General features: G+C 54.6%; 3 protein-coding genes across 11 annotated transcripts in view; 2 read left to right on the top strand and 1 right to left on the bottom strand.

Moving 5' to 3' along the window:
• Positions 1-3,758: 3,758 nt before the first annotated feature.
• Positions 3,759-9,086, top strand: OGFOD2 (2-oxoglutarate and iron dependent oxygenase domain containing 2). The gene is made up of 7 exons (XM_083873767.1): positions 3,759-3,891; positions 3,974-4,030; positions 6,123-6,233; positions 6,693-6,792; positions 7,466-7,590; positions 8,033-8,287; positions 8,804-9,086. Exons 1-7 carry the CDS (start codon positions 3,769-3,771, stop codon positions 9,065-9,067), a joined length of 1,035 nt encoding a protein of 344 aa, XP_083729893.1. The 5' UTR covers positions 3,759-3,768; the 3' UTR covers positions 9,068-9,086.
• A 1,404-nt stretch (positions 9,087-10,490) lies between these two features.
• Positions 10,491-15,542, top strand: ARL6IP4 (ARF like GTPase 6 interacting protein 4). The gene is made up of 6 exons (XM_083873584.1): positions 10,491-10,533; positions 12,033-12,230; positions 12,553-12,894; positions 13,344-13,461; positions 14,532-14,601; positions 14,786-15,542. Exons 2-6 carry the CDS (start codon positions 12,041-12,043, stop codon positions 14,840-14,842), a joined length of 777 nt encoding a protein of 258 aa, XP_083729710.1. The 5' UTR covers positions 10,491-10,533; positions 12,033-12,040; the 3' UTR covers positions 14,843-15,542.
• Positions 15,543-19,685: 4,143 nt separating this feature from the next.
• The window catches only part of PITPNM2 (phosphatidylinositol transfer protein membrane associated 2), a 121,009-nt gene continuing 116,524 nt past the window's right edge, over positions 19,686-24,170 (bottom strand). For all 9 annotated transcript variants that reach the window (XM_083873575.1, XM_083873581.1, XM_083873577.1 and 6 more), the window contains 7 exons: positions 23,944-24,060; positions 23,150-23,266; positions 22,662-22,810; positions 21,865-22,014; positions 21,604-21,787; positions 20,266-20,394; positions 19,686-20,041 (listed from right to left, as the gene is read on the bottom strand). In XM_083873575.1, coding sequence (XP_083729701.1) covers positions 19,703-20,041; positions 20,266-20,394; positions 21,604-21,787; positions 21,865-22,014; positions 22,662-22,810; positions 23,150-23,266; positions 23,944-24,060 — 1,185 coding nt within the window. In that variant the 3' untranslated portion in view covers positions 19,686-19,702. The remainder of the gene's footprint in view (positions 20,042-20,265; positions 20,395-21,603; positions 21,788-21,864; positions 22,015-22,661; positions 22,811-23,149; positions 23,267-23,943; positions 24,061-24,170) is intronic.

Below are 24,170 nucleotides of genomic sequence, written 5' to 3'. Positions count from 1 at the left end.
CCCCCCTGTCCCAGCAGAGGCTGTGCAGCAGAAAACACTCCCCAGAAAAGTTAGAGCTTGGGAAGATGTTTTGCAACAACTGCTCCCATGCTTGAAGCTTTCCACAGCGCTGGGAAGCTGGGTTAATCCCAGGGCAGGGCTGGAATTTCATGCATACAGTCTTTCCTTCCAAGCAGAGAGGACTTGCACCCCTGATCCACCACCTTAAATCCCTGCCAAGGTGAAAGCACTGGCAAATCAGCTCCCACTGCCAACAGGGCTGGGGCAGGGATAAGGCAGCATCAGCTCCTCACCCCCTCTATACAGCACATCACAACTCTGCCTTCAGAACCTGCTGCCCAAAAGACCTCCTGAAGGTCACATTTCCCAAAAAACCCTCTGAGGGTCACATTGCTCAAAAAAACTGCTGAGGGTCATGTTGCTTCCCCCTGAGCCACCCCACACCAGGCCTACCTCCTCGCAGAAGTCCCAGCTCTGACTGGTGTAAATGTTCTTGGAGGCGCCAAACCTGGGCAAGGAGAGGACACACAACTGGTTTTACTCCATCAGCTGAGGCAGAGCCCAAGGAGTTCCATCTTTATGGGTGCAAATGGGATAGGAAAGGGTCAGGACCCTCCAGTGGAGCTGGTGCTAATGAGGCTGCCATGACCTCATGTCCCCAAGAGCAGAGAGAGGTCTGCTGGTCCCTGTTCCAAACCAGCCAAGCCTGTTTGCCTTTGAATGATGAGGCAGCAGGAGAAACAAGAGGAGCTTCTTGCTCTGAATTCAAATCTCCACTGGCCCCACGTGTTTTCCACAAGGACAATGTCACATGGTGACACAAACACTTTCTAGGAGAAATCCGGGAATGGCTTTGAAGCTTCTGCAGAGAACTGGGACACAGCTCCCCTGGCCTCGGGCTACTCAGAGAAACATTTCTGCTTCCTTCTTCAGGAGGATAACAGGCTCTTCCCATGGATTTTGTAAAGAGCAATTGAAAGGCACTGCATGGTCTCTCCTGTAGAAGTGAGAGTTCGTGCTCTCACAGGAAAACATTCTTAGGGCACCAAGTATTTTTGCAACACACCCCAGCATCCCCCTTCACTCTGATACAACCAGAAGCAGAGGAGCCCACCTGTAAAAAACAGTAGCCAGGGCTTTAGCCACGGAGAAGGGATCTTTCTTCTGCAGAGGAGCAGCCTCCACCCACTTGGTGAAGTAGTCAGTCACGAGCAGGACGTGTGTGTTGCTCTGGCTTGTCTCGGGAAAAGGCCCTGTGTAAACAGCCATCAAAAAAAATCAATGTGATGCCGTCATCTCCCCCAGACGGGGAAAGTTAAAAACCCAGCGGCTGCAGAAGTGACCACGACTCTCTTTCTGCAATGTTATTCGGCCAGAACATTTTCGGTGACCTTTGTCAGCAAAAAATACACCCATCAGAGCTTCAGTTCTGGGGAAGAAGGCAACGCCCACAGCTCCCATTGTGCGCGCAGAGGGAGCCGAGCCAAGCCCAGGGATCACATTTCATCCTGGGCGGCCGCTGTGGCCTCCTTGGCACCTCCTCAGAGGAAAGCACCTGCAGCTTTCCCTCGGTGCGTGTGGCAGCAGGTCTGCCACGCTCCGGGCTGGCGGGGAGGAGCCCCGAGAGCCACTTGAGACACTCACTCACCCTGGATGTCTAATCCCAGCACTTCCCAGGGGGATTCCACCCTGACGGGCCTGGCTTTCCTCGTCACGCTCTTGTTGTGCTCCGCGTTCTGGCACGTTTCACACATCTTGATCTGGAGAGAGAAAAGAGGGATCAGAGGACTCGGGAATGCGCTGACAGATCCTGTCAGACTGCACAGGCTCTGGAGGGGTGAGACACACAGCAGGGCTGAGCAGTTTCCTTTCTCCCAATAAAAATAAGCAGGGAAAAAAAAGAGGACAAAACACAAGAGGCTGACGCATCTCACCTTTCACAAGGCTCACCCGACAGCTTTCTCTGACACAATAACCAATTTCCTCAACGTGGCCTACAGCTAGGCTATTTCTCACCCTGTTCCCAGGCAAATTTTTATTGTATTTTAACCTCTTGCTGCTGGTTAGAGAAATCCTCAGCCCCAGGATGCTGGAGGAGCTCAGACCATGCAATGCAAGCTCACTCCTTAAACCACAGTGCTGCAGAGTCCTGCTGCAGGGAACTGCCAGCAATGAAACAAAGGAGCTCAGGAGACACTGAGATCCTCCTCTCGCCATAGTTTAGGGAATTGGGAACTCTGGAAGGAATCCAGACTCAGCAACTTGTCTGAAACAATGTCATGGTGACCAAAACTGCCCTGCACGAGGAGGCAGAGGAGGCTTCCTGACACTCAGGGGAAGACACCCCGCCTATCCAGCTGCCTCGGGACGTTCCAAGATCCACCTGCAGAGTATCTCAGTGCGTGGCCTGCCTGCACAGGCACAGGGAATGACATCACCCCTGCACCAGGGCTGTTGTGGCTGCTGCCTCGGGCCGGCTGCCAGCATCGGTGTCACGGACACGGTCACTGCTCTCCACTTACCCAGTCCACAACATCCTTGACGATGCCCAGCCAGTAGTACCGGCTCTGGATGCGGTGCACGGTCTTTTTCTGGCCCAGGTGGTTCCCAATCTCGGTGAAATGGCTTTCCAGGAAGACCTGGCGCCTCCGCTCAGGGTCCACGATCACCTCGCGCTTCTCCTCCTTCTTGGGTCCCACGTAGTAGAGGCAGCCGCCTGCGGGTACCAGAGGTTTGTCTCCAACAAACCCTCTCCCAGCCGCTCTTCTCCAGAAAAAGGGTCATTTTTGCACAGCGGGAAACACGGCTGGGACAGCTCCGGGTGCTCCCGCTGCCTCTGGAGAAGCTGCTAAACCAGAATCACCCCTATACACGCCCACGGAGCTTTTCCACACCCGGGACTGTGTAAAACCCTCCGCTACAACAAAACCACCGCGGTCCCCACGGGGCAGCGGTGCCAGCCGGGGCTGGGTGACCCGATCCCGGCCCCGCGGGCCTGCAGCGGTGCCGAGGGGCCTGGGCTGCCCAGAAACCACCTCCCCTCCCCTCCTGTCCCCTTCCCTCCCCTCCGGCACATCCCCGCTGTCAGCGGGGCCGCTTTCCCCCCTCAGGCTGCCGCCCCCGGGGGACAGGCCCGACCCCTCCGCGCCGCCCTCCCCGGGGGTCCCCACCGTCCACGACGAACTTCTGGGCGTAGCGCTTGAGGTTCTTCCTCTTGATGGAGCAGAAGCTGGGCGGGAAGCAGCCCTCGGCCAGCAGCCGGTAGATGTCCTCGAACTTGCTGCCGTGGCCGCAGGGCTCGGCCGCCACCACCACCTCCCGCTCGGCCTCCGGCAGCGCCGCGTCCATGGCCGGGCCGGGGCCGCGCTGACCCCGCCGCCCGCGCGCGTCCCCGGGGCGCGCCCCCGCCCGCCCGTGCGCGCCCCCGTGAGGAGCGGGCGGGGTGTGTGTGAGACAGAATCTCAGGGACCGTCTACAAATTACTGTCGTCGTTCGCTGCCGCTCCGAGCGGACCCGACCCGGGCCATTGGGCTGGCCTGGCCTGGCCGGGAGGGTTGCGGGGCACCGGCCTGGCTGCGGGACAGGCCCGCGGTGACATCACGGAGATGATAAAAAACAACCACCGCAAAACCGGGGAGAACGGGCGAGTTCGTTCCGCCGCTTTCCGTTTTTACCCAAGTTGGGAATTTAGCGACGCGCCCTTCCCGCGGGACGGAAGCGGAGCGCTTTGAGGGCCGGACCGAGAGAGGCGTTTCTCCGGTAGGAAACATGTCGGCGGGCCGGCCGTTCCGCGGGTGCGCCTGCTTCTTCACCGACAACATCTTCGTGGGGCGGTTCGGGCTTCATGTGCGGTACCGGGACGGGCCGCAGCTCCGCCGGGACCACGGCCGGGTACTGCGGGGGCCGGGGGGAGCGGGGCCGTGCCCCGAACGCGGCCGTGACGTGCCCGGTTGTGTGTGTGTGTGTGTTGCAGGCGCTGAGGGAGCGCGGCTGCCGCAGCGAGGAGCAGCTCCGGGACGTGCTGAGGGAGGTGAGCGGCGGGAGCCCCTCACGGCACCGGGGACTCGGCTCACAGGGCGGGCTGGGGTGGAAGGGAGCTTAAAACTCATCCAGTGTCATGGCAGGGACGCCTTTCACTGTCCCAAGTGGCTCCAAGCCCCTCCAGCCTGGCCTTGGGCACTGCCAGGGATCCAGGGGCAGCCACAGCTTGTCTGGGCACCCTGTGCCAAGGCCTGCCCGCCCTCAGAGGGAAGAATTTTTTTCCCAAAATCCCGTCTAACCCTGCCCTTTGTCAGTGTTAAAGCCATTCCCCGTGTCCTGCCGCTCCATCCCTTGGAAATTGTCTCTCTCCGTGTTTTTTGTCGGCCCCTTCAGGCGCTGCAAGGCCACAGTGAGTCACCCCAGAGCTTCTCCTCAACCTCATCTCTCCCAGCCTTTCCTCCTGCTCCATCCCTGGGCTCATCCTGTGCCCCTCTGGCTCCAGCAGCTCCGGGTCCCCCCTGAGCTGGGGCAGGGGAAGGAGATGAGGAGCCCTGGCCCCCTCAGGGATCCCCTCGGCATTTCCACACACCGAAGGGATTTTGGGGCTTTCTAGAGCCCTCCCAGAGCCAGGGCACAGCTCCTCGCACCGAACCCCGATCCAGCCCGGTCCGAGGGAAGAATTCCCCGCGGGCGCCCATCACAGAGGTGTTTGTTTATTCAGCCGACACCCTGCAATTAAATCCTGTCATTCAACACATCCCAGCGGCCTCCGAGCCGCTCCCTCCGTGGATTTATTCCTCTGGTTCTCAGCGCCCTGGTTTGTCTTTCCTTGTCCTTTCCTCTGCCAATGGTTTAAAGGCAGCCCCGAGATGGGATCCGGCAGAAATTAATCCTTTATCACAGAATTTCTGCTTCTTTCTGGGACAGGGATCTGTCACTGACCAGCCCCAATGTCACCCAACACTAAGGGGACAAACAGGTTCTTGGAGAAATTCTTGGCAGATTGATGGTGGCAGTAAATCATACTGTTAATTAAAGCTTTATTAACTGGATGTTATGATTCATACAGCTCAGAATTTATGAGTGGAACAGCACAGGATTTCCCCAGGCAGATTCAGTGGAGCACAGCAAGCAATGCAATACAGAATTTATGAAACAGCCTCACTTGGTATATCAAGATCCTAATTTTGGTTGTAATTTATAATTTAAATTTTATAATAGGTCCTAACTACTTTTTAATCACCTGGGCTCTTTGAAGATCTGCTCAGATCTTCACACAAGGTTTGCTGTATCAATGTAAACATAATAAATAAGACTTAAAAATTACATAAACAAATACGAGTGACTCAGTGTTGGGAGGAAGGAGGTGACAGTGGCTGTCCCTGGCTGTGGGAGGTCACAGCTCTGCAAATCCAGTCCAATCTTCCCACTTAGAACTCGATGCTGATTTTCCAGGCAGTGCTGGGTTACAGATCCCTGGTGCCCAGGGACTTGGGGCTGGCAGGGAGGGGAAGAAGAAGGGAGCTGAGAAATCTGTTTGATTTGTCTGCTTGGTTCCCCAGACCTTCAGGGCCTGATCCTGAGGGAAAGGAAATGAACACAGGAGCTGTTTGGTGCCAGGGAATGGCTGCTCACTCACTCCTCAGTGAGGACTGTTAGAAATTAATCTCACAGGGGGAATTAAATGGGAAGAGCTGCCTGGATCAGCTGTTTGCTCTGAAAGGGCAGCTCAGCCTGTCTCCACCACATTCAGCAGTAATCCCTTCATGACAGGACTTGTCTTGCTCCCAGCAAATATCTTTATTTTAGACAATGCCTCTATTGTCAGAACAAAATCCAGATTCAGGAGGTGTCAGAATGCCTGAAAGGGCTGAAACCTCACAGCTCCACTTGGCACTTCCACAGGAACTCCTCAGTTACTATTTGAGCCATCTGTAAAGAGAACATCAGCTCCTCTCAGGCATTTGGCTTTCCAGATATTTGCTGGACTAGTCTTGATCATAGAAGAACAGAGCAAACACTTTGTCTCCCAGAGGTGCCCCCAAACAAAAATAACTGGTTTAAAACCATGAGCAGAGTCCTGGGTCTGTTTTACTCAGCCCTGTTGGTTTCTGACCATGTGCTCTGTTGTTTACCTGCAGATTGAGGCAGAAGTGCAGAGAAGAAAAGAGTTAATCCATAAGTCAGAGGAACGCAGAGCCATCATCTCCAAGTGCTACAAACCAAAACACCCAGAGGTGTACACTCTGCAGGTACACAGAAGGTTTGGAATTTCTTTTGCACCCAGAAAAAATCACCTGAGGGGTTTATTTTTGCAGTTTATTTCCCCCTCTCCTCGGGCTTGCACAGTGCTGAACCTGCACTGAATTAAAACACAAGTTTAGCATATGAAAACTGGATGTAAAACTTTAAAAACACGACAGCACAGTGTGTTCTCCAGGCAAGATTCCTGGTGTTCCAGCCAGGAAAGGCTCTTTCCTATCATGCCTGTGATAAATCTGGCCAGTTACTCCTAGAAAACCATGAACTAAAGCAAACAGCAACTTCCCTACTCCACCAAGTAAAACACCAGTGACATTCTGCATTTCCTGCTGTGGAATTAACCCAAGTGTGACTCAGCCTTGCTCTCTAAGGAGTGTGGATTTCCCTCTGGGGCTGTGCAGGCTGATGGTGTTTTTCTGTGTTTTTCCCCATCTTTCCCTTGACACCAGGATTCCTTCCTGGCCCCAGAGTTCCTGGAAATCCTGAGGTTCTGCTCATCTCCAGGTGCTGATCTCCAGGGCCTCCTGAGCTACCTGGAGTCCTTCTCAGGTAAAGAAAGCAACACCTCAGTCACACAGACCTGCTTGGGGACAGCTGTTGCCAGGCCCTGGCTGGAGCAGCTCTGCTTTGACACAAGCTGGGGCATACAGGATGTTATTCCCTGCCTGAGGATGGTCTCTGGAGAGGCAGCAGTTCTTGTTTTCTGTTTTCCCAGCCTGCTGTCGTCTCACCAGAGGCTTTGCTTGTACCACACCTCAGCAGGGAGCCTGCTGAAGGAGCACTGGGAGCCCAGGGAGCTTGGTTTTCCTCTTTGCCACTGCAGACAGTCCCTGTTGGTTAGTCAGGGCTGAAATAGCTTCAGCCTAGATTTCAGTCTTTGGAAAAGAGGTCTGGGTTTTCAGCTTCCCTGGAGGAGCTCTCTGCCTACCAGAAATGCTGCCAAGATGCAGAGGGGGGAAGAGGCAGAGTTGCCTCCTTTCCTCAAGGCAAAAGTCACCAATGTCTGTGTGCAGAGCTCCTGGATTTATCCAGGGCAGTTCCAGACTCAGCCTTTCTGCTCTGGGAATGAGGCACCAGCATGAAAAATATCAAATACATCCCAGGGCTGATGGTCCCAGCACAGAGTGGAGCCTGTGGGTGCTGAGCTCTCACTGACACCAGCACAGGCAGCTGGAAAAACTGGGAATTTCCCCAGCAAAGTCTGCCTCCCCTCTCCTGACAGATAAGAGGATCTATCGACTGCCAGTGTTCACAGAGGAGTTCTGCCAGGCCTTTGTGGAGGAGCTGGAGAACTTTGAGCAGTCAGACATGCCTAAAGGCAGGCCCAACACCATGAACAACTACGGGGTAGGACTCATCTCTTGCCCTTCTTTAGGGGCAGTGTTCCCTGTGCTCTCCTCCTCACTGCTCACTCCTCCAGCTCCAAAGTGTTTTACATTTTACATGGTGCAGTTTGAGCCTCCCTGGAGTGACAGGGCTGAGGGAATGTTACAGGGACAAAAAAAAAGTGGGAATGCAGGGGAAGAGGAGGGAGTTGGTATCTCAGAGGAAACAGCACCTTGTGCTTAAGCAACACAAATTTAAATCAAGGAGAATTTTTAAAGAACACTCATCTTTTGATCCTATTACTCTGCTCTCCACCTCAATCCTCCTTCCTATTTCCCTGTAGCTGGAGCCTTTGCTCTAAACTCCTTGATCCGAGGCAGCAGCAGGGCTGGGGGAGGGCAGCAGCTCTGAGGAGCAGCAGCTGTGGCTGCTGAGCTGTTTCCCCCTCCTGTCCCGGGCACAGGTTCTGCTGAACGAGCTGGGCATGGACGAGCCTTTCCTGACGCCGCTGCGGGAGCGGCTCCGGCCGCTGACGGCGCTGCTGTACCCGGAGCTGGGCGGGGGCTGCCTGGACAGCCACAAGGCTTTCGTGGTCAAGTACGCCCTGCACGAGGACCTGGACCTCAGCTCCCACTATGACAACGCCGAGGTCACCCTGAACGTTTCCCTGGGAAAGGAGTTCACGGAAGGAAACTTGTACTTCGGGGATTTCAGCCAGGTACTGAGCACATCCTGCTCACCTCTCCCTCCTCAGCTTCAAGGCATCCACTGTGTTCTAAAAGCCAATTATTCACTGCTGGCAGTCAAATCTGCTCTGTCCCTTCCCCATTTTTTTGCATGGCTTGGTTAGACAGGACCCTCTTTTGCTGCAATATTCCAATATTCAGTATTTTAAAGAGATGCAGCTTCTCAGTAGAAACTGGAGTGAAACAAACCATCCCTTCTTTCCACAGCTGAAACTGTGAGCAGGGAGGTGATGAGGGAGAGATTTATTTCAGGTGTGACTTCAACCTAAATGTCCAGCACCTGTTTTAAGGGCAAGAGAGAGGTCAAAGCTCCCACGTAGCAGTGAAACATGGGAGGGGGTTGATTCAACCTCTCTAAACTCCCTCTGAAATTGGCACTGGGGCAGTTTTTCCCCCTCCACGTTGCTGCCTGGGTGCTGTGGGGGAAGAGGTGACAAATCTCCACCCTTTGAGGGGCTCTATGGTGTGACACGCTGCCTCTGCCGCAGGATCCCTCCCCCGTGCCCAGGTACATCGAGGTGGAGCACCGGGCCGGGCGGGGGCTGCTGCACCGCGGGGGGCAGATCCACGGGGCCCTGCCCATCGCCTCCGGGGAGCGCTGGAACCTCGTCGTGTGGATGAGATCCTCGGCAATCCGAAACCAGCTCTGCCCCATGTGCCGCAGGAAACCACAGCTGGTGGAGGCGGAGGGGTTTGGGGATGGATTCACTGAGGAGGAGCCCCAGACCGTGGATCTCTGTGTCTTGGGGTAGCAGCGGTGAGGATTTCCCTCTCAGAAAGAGAGAAATCTCTCAGGTTTCTCTCACGGGCTCTGCTGGGTGCACCAGTCCTGCAAGGAGCAGCTCTTCTCCCCTTGGGAAGGGATGCAAAGCCAGCCCTGCCAGGATTCCAGCTGGGAGAGCTGGAACTCGGCTCCTGAAGGCTCAGGCTGGGGCTGGAGGGCTCTGTAAGACACAGAAACCCCAGCTGGGATTCCCTGCAGGAGCTCTGTCAAGATTTCCAGGTGCACAAGGAAAACACCCAAAGCTCCTTGGCCTCTCTGCCCACAGCAGCACCCCAGGCCCCACTGGAAATGGGGAAGGCCCCCAAGAAATGGGGAAGGAGACTGGTAAATGAAACATTTCTCTGCTCTTCTTGGGGCTCCTGTCCTCTGCCAGGGGCAGAGCTTTGTGTTGCTGAGTGGCCAGGAATGAGATCCAGGTGATTCTTAGTGAGCAGCTGGGAATGGCAGGGAATTATTACTGGATGTTTGTCTAATCCAGGCTTAGAAAAGTCCCCCAGGAGCAGCACAGGGAGCACTGATCCCCCCAGGGTGGCTGAGAGATCTTCCAAGACTTCCTGGGAGCTCAAACTTCCCTTTCAAAGGTTTTGTGAACCTTGTTAAGCAGAGCCAGAGCTCTGGGAGCCACCTGCAGCACGGGAGAACTTCCCAGAGGAGCACAAGGTGTGCATTTAACTCTCTTTGCTTTAGTTACATGGGCAAGTTAAAATATAAAATAACTCTGCCAACCTGGATGCAGCAGCAGACAAGGCCTGGGGGTTCTTAATTTGGCACCAAGATGCCCCAGGAGCTGATGGATTAGAAGGGTTGAGAGCTTTCCCCTCCTTCCTTCTAGTTGGCTGAAGGCTCTTCCATCTAAAAAACAAATTAAAGAAGCCAAATATCGTCTGATTTGGTGTCTGCATTTGCCTCCGTGGAAAATTAACTCGATGTATTCGATAGATGCTGCTGAATTTATAAGGGGCTTTTCCATTAATCTGTTCAGTGCAGTAATTACAGCACATGGGTTATCACACCGGTAATTGTGAGAAGCTGAGCGGGCACAGCTCACACAGAAGGTGTTTATTGGAGCTCTCCCAGCGGCCCCGCTGGATTTTGGCTGGGGCTGCCGATAGCACAGGGCGCTGATGAGCTGCTCATTAGCAAAGCTCATTAAAATGACACCGGGGGAAGGAAACGGGCGGTTGTATCTGAGCGAGAAGCCGCCACCAAGAAACGCAGTCTCGAAGCCTTTATCTCGTTCACTGGCGAACGCGAGCGCTCCCAATCTGCCCGAATTCACCCCAAAAATTAAGCTCCGGCCGGGCCGGGAGGCCCCCGGAACCAAAGAGCGCGGTCCGGCTGCCGCCCGGCCCCTCGCGCGGCGGACGGAGGCGGGAGGCGGCCGGCGCGGCCCCGGCGGCGGGAGCCCCGCTCGGGGCGGCGGGACCCAGCCCGGTGAGTCCCCGCTCCCTCCCGCTCCTCTCGCCTGCCGCGGGGCCGGGCCGGGCCGGCTGAGGACACCGGAGAAGGGGAGGCCGGGGTGGGTCACAGGCCCGAGCGCTGCGGCGGCCCCAGGGCCGGGGGGGCTGTTAAAGAGCTGCGCACTTAAAGGGGCCGCGCCTGGAGCCGCGCGGGGAACGCCTCAGCCGAGCTCTTAAAGGGCCAGCGCGCCTCAGCCGAGCTCTTAAAGGGCCAGCGCGTCTCGCATTGAGCTCTTAAAGGGCCAGCGCACCTGGCAGGGCGCAGGCTGCCCGTGCTGGGGGTGAGGGCAGGGACAAGGGCCGAGCAGAGCTGGGCGGGAGGAGCGCTGGGCCCGGCCTGGGGTCAGGGTGGAGCTGAGGGCCCGGCCTGGGGCACGGCCAGCCTGGGGTGGGTTTGGGATTTGTCACTGGGATGCTGCTGTCTGAGCCCAGCTCCATCGATCCTGCTGCTGTGGATGTATAAAAGTGGATTTTTTTCCACTGCCACAGCCAGAAGGGAAAGATACAAGTCCCAAAGGTTGTCCCCAGCAAGGCCCTGGTGCAAGGGGCAGCTGCTGGCTCTGTGTGCATGGAGGGCTCTCATCCTGTGTGCCCTTAATGGTTGTGATTGGTTTGGGTTTGCTTTTTTTTATGATTGAAATTTCCCTATGGAAATCAATCAAAGGCCTGATTCAGTAAATCAGTGAAAGGTCTGATTCACTTGGGAGCAAATCCAAATTGCTGCCTGGGAATGTCGAGGTGGTAAACAAACAATTCATTAAATGTGGTAGTTGGAAGGTGGCTGTGAGGAAGCATTTCCCAGCTCCTGCTCTGCCCACGGTGCCAGTTTGTTTTTTAAATTAATGAGAGCCTGGATCACACTGGCCTTGGGGCTGCCGGCACCCCTGGGGCTGATGGACGGGGGTGCCAGCTCAATGCATCATCTGTTTTCCAAGAGTAAATTGGAATATTAAAAATTCATCCTTCCCCTTGGCTTGTGCCTGCTCCCAGCATTTTAACTAACGGGGTGATTGACTCGGGGAGGACGTTTTGTTCTGCTGGCTGTGGCTGCAGCATCCATCACCCTTTGCCTGTGTCCTCCCTCTGTGGTGCAGCATCTCCTGGAGTGTCCACGGGCTGCAGGAACAGCCTCAGGCCCCTCTGTGCCTGCCCACAGCAGGGATCAGCACAGGGACAAACAACAGAAGCACAGGGAAAACCTGCTGGGAGGCTTTCCCTGTGGAAAACCTGCTTGGGGACAGTCTCTGTGCCATCTCCCTGCCCAGGGCTCCGTGCTGGGGGTTGGTGACATTCCACATGGAATGTGATGGGAGACCCCGACCCATCGCTCTGGTGGGAGGTTGGAAGAGTGGGTATGACAGGGAGGGAGTTTAACAGCAGCAGGTTTTTCCAGGGCTGTTGGCTCAGGTTGGATGAAGGGTTTTGGGGCAGGGGTGGTCCCCCCGTGGCTCTGATGTGACCCTGTCCCCCCAGGAGCTGCCATGGCCCGCAGCCGCTCTCGGAAGCGGTCGCGGAGCAGGAGCAAAAGCGGCTCTTGGAGCAGAGGGGAGAGGAAGGAGAAGAAAAGGAGGAAGAGCAGCAAGGACTCGCTGCAGGGCAGCAGCTCTCCACCAAGGAAGAGGATCTCTGGCTCTCACGGACACAAGTCAAGCTTGGCAGCAGCCAGGGAAGGTGGGGAAGGCCCCTGAGCCTGTGGTTTCACCACTTTTCCCTGGGGCAGGTGCACAGAGACGGCCCAGGGGGGAGAAGAGGGTCCCTGGTTTTAGTTGGTGTCTGTCACCTTGTCCTGCACTTTATGCCCACTTTGGTCTCATTCTGACAAGTGCAGAGCCCTGAGCCCCTCGACCTGGTACCACAGAGCATCCTGGGTTGAACGTGGGCACAGAGGGGAATTCCAGGCAGGACAGAAACCAGGCTGGGAGGGGGATAAACCAACATCTCTGGTGCTGCAGGGCCAGGGCTGCTCCACTCACCCTCTCCTTGTGTATTGCAGAAAAGAAGAAGGAAGGAAAGGACAAAAAGAAGAAAAAGGCCAGTACTTCTTCCTCTGGGACATCTTCATCCACCAGCTCTTCCTCATCTTCCTCTTCCTCCAGCTCCTCTTCTGATGACTCCAGTGACAGCGACTCCAAAACAAAGAAGAGTCAAGACAGCAAAAAAAAGCGAGTGAAACAGAAAGACAAAAAGAAGAGGAAGAAGAAGAAGAAAAAACTAAAGAAGAAATCAAAGAAGAAGGCAAAAGAGAAGGCTAAGGAGGAGAAAGCCAAGGGAGAAGAGGCGCCTGGCCCTTCACTGGAGCAGTGGCAGAAGGAATCAGGGGTGGACTCTGGGCCAGGTAACGATGCTCTTTCCCTCCTGCTGGAGCCTGTGCACACAGGAATTGTCCTGGTCCCTTTCCATGTGGGGTCTGAGGGAAGCAGGGATGGGTACAGGGAGGAGCCCCAGGCTTTCCTCCCTCCTACATACAGTGCCCACCTTTGAGCCACACACAGGGATTGATTTGTAAAGTGTTAGGATGTATTTTATAGATGTGAGGGGGGCACAGGATGTATTTTATAAATGTGAGGGGGGAACAAAGAGGTCAGATGGAAGGACACAGTCAGCAGTAATATCCTGGCAAAGCTGCTCCTGGCTTTGGGAGGTGAAGTGTCTCTTTCTTTGCGTGGTTTGTCACCGTACCCAGAGCAGTGCCAGGAATGGGGTGTGGAATGTTGTCCGTGGGCTGAAGCCCTGGTGCTGTGCCCCTCTCCTGGAGCACAGCCCTGACTGAGCACTGCATTCCAGTCCTGACAGATGAACAGAAGTCCCGGATCCAGGCTATGAAGCCAATGACAAAGGAGGAGTGGGACGCGAGGCAGAGCGTCATAAGGAGAGTGGTGGATCCCGAAACGGGGAGAACCAGGTATGACCCTGGGGCACAGGGAGATGGATTGTCCATTCCCATCCATGCTGAGTGGGCTGGAGGATCCCTGTCCATGGCACTGGACCCAGGCCCCCTTCAGCAGCAAAGGCCTGAGCCAACCCCTCACAGGTCCCCCCTCATCAGGCCTGGTGTGACTTACCCAGAAAGTGACACAATGACACCAAATCATTGAATTGTGCTGGGGCTCCACACAAGGGACACTGGGCTGTCCCAGTATCCCATTGCTGCATCCACTTACCTTTCAGCTCCAAAGCCCTGGGCCCTGGTTAACACCCAGGTGGGAATGAGGAGCATGTGCCCGGTGGGGTTACAGACAGCCATCAAACCCAAGTTCATTTAGCTGCCAAATAGAAATGACCCAGTTTTTAATAAACTGCATCTTCTCAGCAAGCACAAAACGTCATGCTGAAGAGAATTGGCTATGACAAGTCCAGCCTTAAAATAGAAGGCAGCCTGCAGGGCTCAGGGAGGTGTGGAACAAAGGTCGGTTCCCTGTAAGGCACGTAATGAAGACAATTAAATTTCTGTTCATGTTTGGAGGTGTGAGCCGCCTCCGACACCGCTTGGAATTTGCTCAGCAAGATCCTCCCTGGCCTGGCTGCATTTCAGGCCCAAACTGGCTCCTGTTCCTGAATGGCTTTGCAGTTTCCTGGGGCAGCCAGGATCACACCTGAACTCTATTTAAAAAAAGAAGAGGTTTTGCACGGGTTGGGGCACTGTGGATTGTAGGGTGATAGGGGATGCTTTTATTAGGAGTGTTGTTCTATGCCAGTGTGACTGACTGCACACAGCAGGCAGTGCCCACAGCCTGGGGCAGGGCCAGCTGGCCCTCAGCTCTCAGGGGAGCACTCCTGTCCTTGCTGCAGCGTGGTGACATTAATCCCGTGGGAGCAATGGCAAAGCCTGCTGTGCTGTTTATGCTTGATAGAAAAACAAAGTCACAAAATACAATGTCAGGGGTGGGCCAGCACTGGCCTTGCCTGGAAGTTCATCAGCTGCAGGAACTTGCCAGTCCCCTCATGGCTCCTGGGCCTCTGTTTGTCTTGCAGGCTCATTAAGGGGGACGGGGAAGTGCTGGAAGAAATCGTCAGCAAGGAGAGGCACAAGGAGATTAACAAGGTAGTGGGAACTGGCCACCAGCATGAGCTGCATGAGTGGCTGGGCACAGCTGCTGCACCCAGGCGGGTTGTGTTGTTGTGTTTCCACCCTGGGGACAGGCTGAGCCCTGGCAGCACCGCCAGGGCCCCAGGGTGGTGCTGGTGGTCCCGGGCAGGGGGTGCTGAGTGCTGTGTCTCCCTTGCAGCAAGCCACACGTGGGGATGGGCTGGCCTTCCAGGTGAGGACGGGGATGCTGCAGTGAGGGCAGGCACCAGCCAGCCCAGGAGCCCGTCCTGCTGCCCCTGCCAGCCCGGGGGAGCCTCTGCCTCTGGACCACACAGACAGCACCGTGTCAAGATGTTCCCCAGGGGCCCTTTCCAGCTGCTCTGTAAGTTACTGACTGGGAAGGAGAGTGACTTTAGTGGTTCATCTTCCAGTAAACAGCTTCTCCCCTCCCTGTCCCAGCCCAGGCCACTGTGGCTGTAATGGTTGTAAAGGTACCTGAGCCTTTTGCCCCGATGCTCCTCTGGATGCTGGAGGAGCTCAGCAGCACCCAGGGGACAAGCTCGAGGGTGCTGAGCACCTCAAGGTGCTCTGGGCTTTGGGGGGCAGGAGCCAATGCTGTGGCCAGGACAGGGTGTGTACCAGGGCCACAAAACACACAGCTGGCTGCCACTTCTTCCCTTCAAGGGCTGCCCATGGCCCTTTCCTTGCTGGATCTGGCTCACAGGCCCTTTGCACTCACTGACCCTGCTCAGTGAGGAGTGGCTGTGGCTCAGGCTGCAGCTCCTCTGCACCTGAGTGCCACCCTCCACTGTGCCCCAGGGCTTCTCCCAGCCTTCCTGCAGCTTCATCTCCTTGGGTAGGGGAGCACTGACCTGGCACATTGCACTGGCTTCTGTGCAGGTGTGCTTTGTGGAGGGGTGGCTTTGCCTTGCTCTCTGCTCCTGCATGCAACTCGTGTCCCTTCCCCACACACAGGCCCCGGGGCAGGGCCCGAGGCTGCTCTGAAGCAAACACAGCAGCCTTTTCCCTTGCTGGAAAGTCCATAAATCTACAAACTGTATAAAAGAAAAGTATGAATGGGTTAAAGGACAAATGGGTCTTGCAGGAGTGATCTCCACAGAGAGTTTCCACGTTCTGTTCATGGCTGTAACCCCATTAAACTGGCACCTGCTCACATTTTATGACTTGTCCAGTTCCTAGACCATTCCCCCACCCCACCAAAAAGCAGACAGACAAGAGCCTTCCCATTTCTTTAATCTGTGTAACTCACAATGATACTGTACACAAAGCACACCAGGCACTGGAACAGATGCACTAACAGCAAGGAGGAGAAGGAAGTTGTACAGAAGGTTTTGCCACACACACGCGAGTCGTCGGCACTGCACACATGGGGCGAACCCGGCGCCCTCGGGCATCCCCCCGCTGGCTCCCCACGCACAGCTGGTACCCCTAAGAGCAAATTTTTTATAAATAAAATATAACTAACATCGTTGGAATATAAAATCGACAGTCGAGGGTATCAACAGGCAGAGGGAGGGGACCGTAAGGCTTCTAGAACTAACAGGAAATGCAGCAGTGGCGATACCTGAAGAAGGGGCTGCTACAGCAAGCACGGCGGCTGCTGGGCGGGCAGGAGGGAGGGTGGTGGTGACCCTTTGGCTGATTTCTGCTCTGGGCTCGTGCCCCCAACACTGTAAACTGTTTTTGGTATTAGGATTTCGCCTCATCTTACTGAGTGATCTGAGCAAACCCAGGAAAACGACTCGGAGGGAATGCACGGGCTCCTCTCATGGGTTTTTTTTTACAAGACTTTACAGGGACAGCGTCAGGTAGAAAGTCTGGCCTAAGGGTGCGGTAATATAAAAAGCTGCTTTTCATAAAAAATCTGAGCTCGGCAGCAGAGTTTGATTCCCATGGAAACGGAAAAGCAACCCCAAAGCCCGAGGCTGTGTTGTGCTGATGTGCAGAACAGGACGTGGGCTGTCACCGAGGGCTGCCCAGACAACGGCCGAGGGAGGAGGACAAGGAACTTCCCATTCTCTCCTTTCAAAGCAAACACGTTACTCGTCACAAGGATAAATTAGGTCTTTACCCTGACAGTGCCCCTTGAGTAAGGATGGAATATACATTCATCTTTCCCTCACCACGTCCAACGGCTCCTCTTCCATACACGTGGAAAGGCATCGGGTCACATGCATTGCTCTCCAAAACAGCTCGGGACAGACAGGTTATAAACACAGAGTGAAACTATTGCTATTGTTCTGTGAGTGTTGATCTCTGCTTCAGAGGGATGAGTGCCAGATGGGGGCGGCTGAGGATTGAGCGATGGAGACGGGGATGGACTGAGTCAGTGAAGAAAAACTTACTGGCATTATTTCCTGGTAACTACACCCACCTCCCGGGGTATTATTGCAGCAATAAAGGTCCTGCTCTACAATTGCTTCTCCGTGTTGGATCCGTACAATGGCAACGGATGGGGGGCCAGGGAAAGGACCCGGGCAAGGTTCAAGAAGCTCAACAAAGGATGAGGACGGAGGTGCTGTGATTGTCAGGCTAACTGGTTAGGAGCTGTTTAAAACATGAAGTGATGGAGAGGGTGAGTATCATATTGCACTTCTGCATTCATTGACAGTTACATTAAACTTGGTCCATAAAATAATTGCTTTGTACATAATGCCTGAAACAAAAAGCTACATTTTTTTAAATATTAATAAACCCTGAAGGTTCCAGTCCCTCCAGACATTTTTTTTTCCTCTACATAAATAAATAACTTTCAATTTTTATATATCCACTTTTTATGTTGAACATTTACATTCGCCTCTGTTTTACACTATCTACACATAAGAAAATGTGAACATCTTGTCAACACTGGAAAATGTACAGGTCATGCCTCGGTTCTGGAGGAAAGGTGAATTTTGCAAAGGCCATATCCAAATTTGCAGAAATTATTTAGTGATGTGGTTTGGTGACTTCACAGGATGGATTGTGGCTTGGCTTCCTACTCAGATGGCATCTGTTTGATAGAACATTCGGCTAGCAAAAAAGCTGGGACAAATTCACATTGTTTTCAAACCCAGTAAAAGCTCTGGATGTACATTCAGAGAGAGCCAAGCTGAGTCAGCAGAAAGGGAAGTCAGTTTCCGGTAACAAAAAGTCATCAGGTACATTCTGTAATTGGATAATTACCAAAGAGAAGTGGTTAAACGTTTTGCAGTCGGGTCTGAGCGCTCCAGGGGCTCGGATGCCGGCGGCAGCTCCGCACTGTCCCTGCTCTGCCTCGGCCTGGACCCTCCACACCACAAACACATGAGTTGGATGAGTTGGATTTGTCTACCGTGGCCCAGAGGCAGTGAGCAGAGCAGCGTTCACAGTGCTGTGTATCTCAGTGCGGCCGTCCTGCACCGTTCTTATTGAAACTGGTAAGAAAATGAAGCAGCCAGTCTAAAAAATTCTCTGTTATAAATAAGATCCTCGTAAGTAGAAAGTGATATAAAGACAGGAAGGTGTGGTGGGGAGAGCGGGGTTACACACAGTCGGGGAGCTCGGAAGGACTATAAAATCTCCACGTGAAGAGGCCAACTGGAGTCTGTGACTGGGCACCCCCTGTGTGGATGCCCCTCCACCCCGGGAGGTGTGTGCAAGGAGGGAACCTTTGCTGGCCCCGGCAGGGACAGGACTGAGGGGCTTTTTGGCAAGCCCTGGCTCCAGGCACTGTTCTCTGTCCCTGTCTGGGTGTCACCGGGGTGCCAGCCCTCTGCCACGCGCCCGCCGGCTCGCTCCAGCAGCACAAACCCAGCGCCTCAGGCACATCCACTGAGAAACACACCAGAAAAAAAATTAAGATATGGCCTTTTCTTAAGGTTGCCTGACATTGTTGGCACACTTCCTTACAGTCTCCTTACTGCTGGAAAAACTTCTGCACAGATTGTTTTGTTTCTTTTTAAATATGTACATATATATACGTGTGTGTGTATATATGTATAGATATCCACACACACCCTGGCTTAGCAATATTTCATTGTCATGCACTACAAACACCAGTGTAGCTACATGAGATGGTAACAGGTTTCCATTCTAAAAATCATCAGTGCAAAAAACAATGAGGTTTTACAGTTCAGTAACTATAGGTAAAAGAAGCAAGTCTAGTTCCCATGAAAGCTGCTACTGAACTTGAAGAGAACCTGGGAAGAAAAAAGGTCTCAGAGGTGGGTGTTGAGAGAGTCAGACCCTGCATTTGGATGAGAAGAACTGCAATGCAATCCAGCTGCCGAGTGCCTTCAGCTGCTTCCAAATATATGGTGGTTACTTGTTGGAAATAATACATAGCGAGACTATTTGGAGACTTTAACAGCAAATTAAGTGTCTGAGGTTTGTAACAGCTCAAACGAAATAGCTTGTATTCCTCTTTTAATAGGTCAACACATTAAATTCCATCGGCTTCTAAAAAGTCTCTTTAAAAAATAACAGTAATAACAATAATGACCCCGCTGTCTTGGGCACGAATCTGCCGACATTCCGCCTCTGCCAACGGCATCGGTGCAACTTCAGCTTTGCACTGCACCAGCTCCTCCAGAAAGTGGCTGCACGTGGAGCTCTCTGTCCAGGGAAAGCTCTCGGTTGCTCTGCCTGGCACAGCCCACCACAAATCCCTGGCTGGGGCCGGGGCAGTGGTGCATTACCCAACCCCAGAGCCCCCATCTGACTCCCGGGACAGCCCAGAACAAGCTCCCCCAGCCTCATGCCCTGTTCCTGTAGCTCTGAGGACAGCACTCGGTCACCGTGTCGGAGCGATGGCTAACGAGGCAAGGAGGCACGTATTTACAGTCACTGACCCTGGATGAGAGAAGGAGGCAGGAGAGAGCGCCGTCCTGATCTGGAGACTTCCCCCCGGATTTCCAGCTGTTCCTCGGGCTCCCGCTGCACACAAACCTGACGCTCCCTGATGCTGCAAGGCCTGCGCGTTCTGCGTGGGAAACCTCCCGTCTCTTCCCAGAACATCGTGTTATTAGAGTAGCACCATATTTACCCTTCCAGCCCGAAACACTGGCCTCGTCCCTCTTTCCTTTTTGTTTTCTCCTCCGGTTGGCTGCAGCTGACAATCCTGGCTCTGGCCTGGCTACTTCTGCCCCAAGAGGCCAGACTCCAGCCGGGACGCGGCGCTCCGGCCCCAGCAGCCCGTGGCGATGCTCATGCTCCTTTGGCTGCGCTCCCTGTCCCTGTCCTTGTCACCATCTGACTGGCTCTGGGTGCGCTCGGGCCGGTGGCCGGCACCGCTGGCCGAGGGCTGGGAGGAGATGGTCCTCAGCAGGTGGTTCCTCTTGCGCAGGAACTCGGCCTGGCTGGGCAGCCCGAAGCTGCCCTTGCGCAGCGCCATGCGCGTGGTGTTCTTGGCGGGGCGCGCGCGATGGTTGTACTCCAGCTGCGCCAGGTGGGCTGCGTAGCCCTCCGTGATGAACTGCGGGGTGAGGGCAGGGGTTAGAGGGGTGGGACAACGTTTCCCTGAGAGCCACTGGCAGCCAAGGGTGTGTTCACTCTGCCAGGTTCTCTGGGGTGACCATTCTGTGTGACATACCCGGGACAGTTCCCAACACTAGCTCGGTCACCAGACTTGTGATGACCAAATTCCCACCTCCCTCCCGTGGGAGGCCCTTGGCAGGGCTCAGGTGAGTTGGCTCCTACCTGACACTGGCTCTGCAGCTTCTTGGTGGGTCGGCCAACGATGTAGATGTGTGTGGGCGGGAGGCTGATGGAGCTGTACACGGAGATGTCCTTGGTGGATCCATACGCTGCGTGGATCCTCATGTGCAGCTGGGGGGACAGAAAGCAACACAGGGTCAGAACACACAGGCACCCCACGCTGCTCAGCAGGCTGGGATTTGGGTTTTCCAATAGATTTGTGGGAATGTCAGGTCACTGGAACTAATGCAAGTTCCCAGCTGGATAATGAACCACCCAGGGAAGTGCTAATTAACAGAGCTGAGGATGTTTACAGGTCATGACAAGAGGAGTGACAGCAATACAAGAGCAGATCTCTCCTTGCTGATCCACAGCCTTCCCTTGAGGTCTGCAGGGGGCAAGGATGCTGCACACTTCCCTGCTGTTACTGGGGGAGAGGAGTTGCAAACCTGAGCAGGAATCATTAGCCAGGAATGTTCCCTACACAGCCAAGCTGTTGTTACCTGCTGGGCAGAGAGAGAAGGGACAGGCAGCAAAACCTGCTGCTTTTCAGGGACACCTCTGCCCCTTCTCCAAGCAGAGAGCAGCTCCTGGACAACTCCTGCAGTGGGCTGGAGGAAGGGCTGGCAGGGGAGGAGTGGACATTGGTGCCATCACACACTGACCAGTTTTGAGCCCAGAACCACAGGTCAGGGAGACAAAGAGAATTTCTGACCCTGGTCTCAAACTAGTGGAGGACAAGAGAGCAACTGAGGGCCAGCTGCTCCCTCCACTGCCACTCAGGCCAAAAAGGGAACCTAAGAAAGTTAAGGACAGGCTTTTCCTGCTAATCAAGCCAGGGCAAGTCCTTGGGACATTGGCAGCTCCTTCACCTGCCAGACACAAAAACTTTGTTCTATCTGGAGCTTCTCCGAGGCTCGGGGCTGAGCAACATCAGGACGTCCCAAGGGTCAAACGCCTGGAATATCTCTGTGGAGTCTCCCAGCAAAGCCATTTCTGCAGCAGCTCCATTCCCTCTCAGTCCTGCTGTCTCCACCACAGGCAGCCAAAAAGCCGAGCAGGTGAAAAAAGTGCACTTGTGAGGGAAAGGGAGGTTCTACTGCCTCTGTTCCATTAGGGGTTTGAGGAGCAGTGATGAAATGGAGCAGTGCAGAGCAGAGGCAACACAATTTAACAGCACAGACACTTTTGTAGAGCAATAAAGGGATGAAAATAAAATGAACAGATTAATCTTCCACTGCAGGTCACATTGCTGCCAAGAGACTGGTGCTGACAGTGGCGGTTGGACGAGGAGCAATCTAAGCCCGTGCCACGATCCCATTTCAGCAGAGCCAGGCTTACGTCAGTGATGAGGGATTTCAGGAAGTTGGCCTTGTGCCGCAGCGGGTCGTGAACGAGCCCGTCGCAGAAGGACACGATCCCGTGGGGGAAGTTGTGCTGTGCTAACCACGCCACCACCCTCTGCTTCTGCATGTCAGGGCGGCCTGTGACGTAGATAATGAGGTAGCCGAGGTCTTGCCAGTGCCTGGAAGGAAAGCCACGAGTCAATGGATTGCAGAGCAAGGCCAGTGTCACATCAGCTGCCCCAGGCCCTGCTCTGACCTTACAACGTCCACGGCCCCGGCGCGGACTTTGGGGTCGCTGCCCATGATGGAGACGCTGGCTGCGAAGGAGCCGTCGATGCTGAACACCACAAACTCTGTCCCTTTTGGCAGCACTGTGATGTAGCTGTCAGCAAACGTGTGGTCGCCTCTGAGGGAAAGGATACAGGTGCTTAGAGGCAACAGAACATCCAGAAGGCATCACCAGGACCTGCAGAGCACCACGAGCCCAAAGCAGCTCCCACATCTGACCCAAAGGCTCCGACAGTGATGCCACCCTCAGTCAGAGCAGTAACAGGCACTGTGTGAGGGGCTCTGTGTTCAAGTAGGGATGGATTAGCACTCCTTGGCAGCAGAGACTCAAAAGTTACCCCCAGGAAAACATTGCTGGGTTTGCCACCAAGAAGATGCTCCCCTCCTCCCCCTCCCAGAGCCCAACACCAGCAAGTGGAGTTGAGCTGGAGCCCCTGGGCTGTGAATCATCACAAGCACAAAGTCCTGTCCCTCAGGGACAAGTTTATGGTCTTTAAAATATGCTCAGTCGTGCAGTTTTGCAGATGGCCATGAGGCCCTGTGGTGCAGAAGACCTGCTCCTGCAGTGGGAGCTCAATTCCCCTGCTGGTGGTGATGCAGGAGCCAGAATAAAATGTGGATTTTCCCCTTACAGCTGCAGAGTACAAATGGCTTTGCCTGTGTTGCTGGCAAACCAGGCTCTGAACCCACCCAGCAACAGGAGGGACCATGTTCTACAGCCATCCAACTCCTCTCTGCTCCTCCTGCAAGCCCCAGGCCCCTCACCTGACCACCATCTTGACAGGGTAGACGCCGATGCCCAGGCGCCGCTCCTCGGGGATCACGTAGGAAATCCTGCCACTGCTGTTGCTGATCTCCGTGTCAAAGTACACCCACTCCCCCGACGGTGGCTGGGTCATGATGTGGATGTCCACCTGGGGACAGTGAGGCTGTGTCACCCCCAGCAGGACAGGCTGAGCACAGGGACATCCCACCCGAGCCCCTTTGGGTGGCAGAGGGGTTGGTCCTGCTCCCACCCTCTGCACTTCAGGGATCTGAGCTGGGCAGCACCCAGACATCAGGGGCTGGAGAGTAGGTGGGGAGGCCCCAGACAGGTGCTGTTCCTGGTGGGAGGCACCCACAAGTCTGATCAGGAAAACCTGGCCAGGACACGAGGGCAGCAAACCCCATAGGGACCAAGGGAGCACTGACCAGTGCCATCTCTGTCCTACAATTGTCACCACGTGGTGACAATCCCCCAGCACACACGGTACCTTCTCTCCTGTGAGGGTGACCATGTCTAATGGACCATACATGAACCTCCCAGTTAAGGTCTGGGGCCCATCCTCGTTAGCAATGGTGTCGTTGATCCTGTGGTTGGCTGTGACGTTCTGCATGAGGAAAGAGGGGAGGAGGAAAAAAAAAAATAAACAGTTTTCAGCAATGGATAAGCTCACAGGGAAATGCCAAATATAACTGGACAAATTGGAGCATGGGTTTCTCTGTGCCATTTCCCCCCCTCCACTCCACCCTCAGCTCTGGGAAAGAATTTGACCTGTGGCAGAGGTGAGGCTCTGTGCCCTTAACTGATGGGTGGATTGGAGTGCTGGAGAGCCAATTTCCATGGCAGGTTGTAAGTGCAATTCCGATACTCTCTATTAACTCTCACACTTTGGAATTAAGAGGAAATGCACGCAGCTGCCAGAGAAATCTGCTGATATTGTTTCAGTTCTAGCACAGAACTGCCCTCTCAGAAACTGGAGACTTTACTGGGAGCAAAGGGCATTTAAGTGAGCTGAGAACTGGTATTATTGGACTTTGAAAGATGTTGCATTCTGACTTGTTCCCTGACCCACAGCCAAGGCTTCCTGTGTTTTACAGACTCAAGGCTAAGAGGAGACCTTGCTGACACACATCTTTAGGGTTGCTCTTTTACAAGCACCCGGGTAGGATATAACCATTAAAACAGCCCAGCAATGCAACACAACCCTCTGTCTGTGCCATGCCCTCAGAACAGTTTGTGCAGCCCAAATCAGAGCAGTTTGTGCAGCCCCCAAACCCCCCTTACCCGGAGCTTCACGTTCGTCCTCTTGCGGAGCCACTTCTCACGGGGCTTGGAGGGGGTGAAGACAGACACCTCCTTCCCATCCAGCTCCAGAACACTCGAGTTCTCATGTCTCATCACCTGCAGGAGGACACATCCCACCAAGGCATCAGCCCTCTCCTCCTGCCTGGCTGTTCTGCATCTCCTGAGCCAGCGGTGAGGAAGGGCAATGCATGCAGAGAGGTCCCAGG

This window comes from Zosterops lateralis (assembly GCF_965231275.1).
Source record: "Zosterops lateralis genome assembly, chromosome: 17".
Taxonomy (NCBI): Eukaryota; Metazoa; Chordata; class Aves; order Passeriformes; family Zosteropidae; genus Zosterops; species Zosterops lateralis.
Note: the sequence above shows the minus strand (reverse complement) of the source record. Positions and strands in the feature narration are given on the sequence as shown.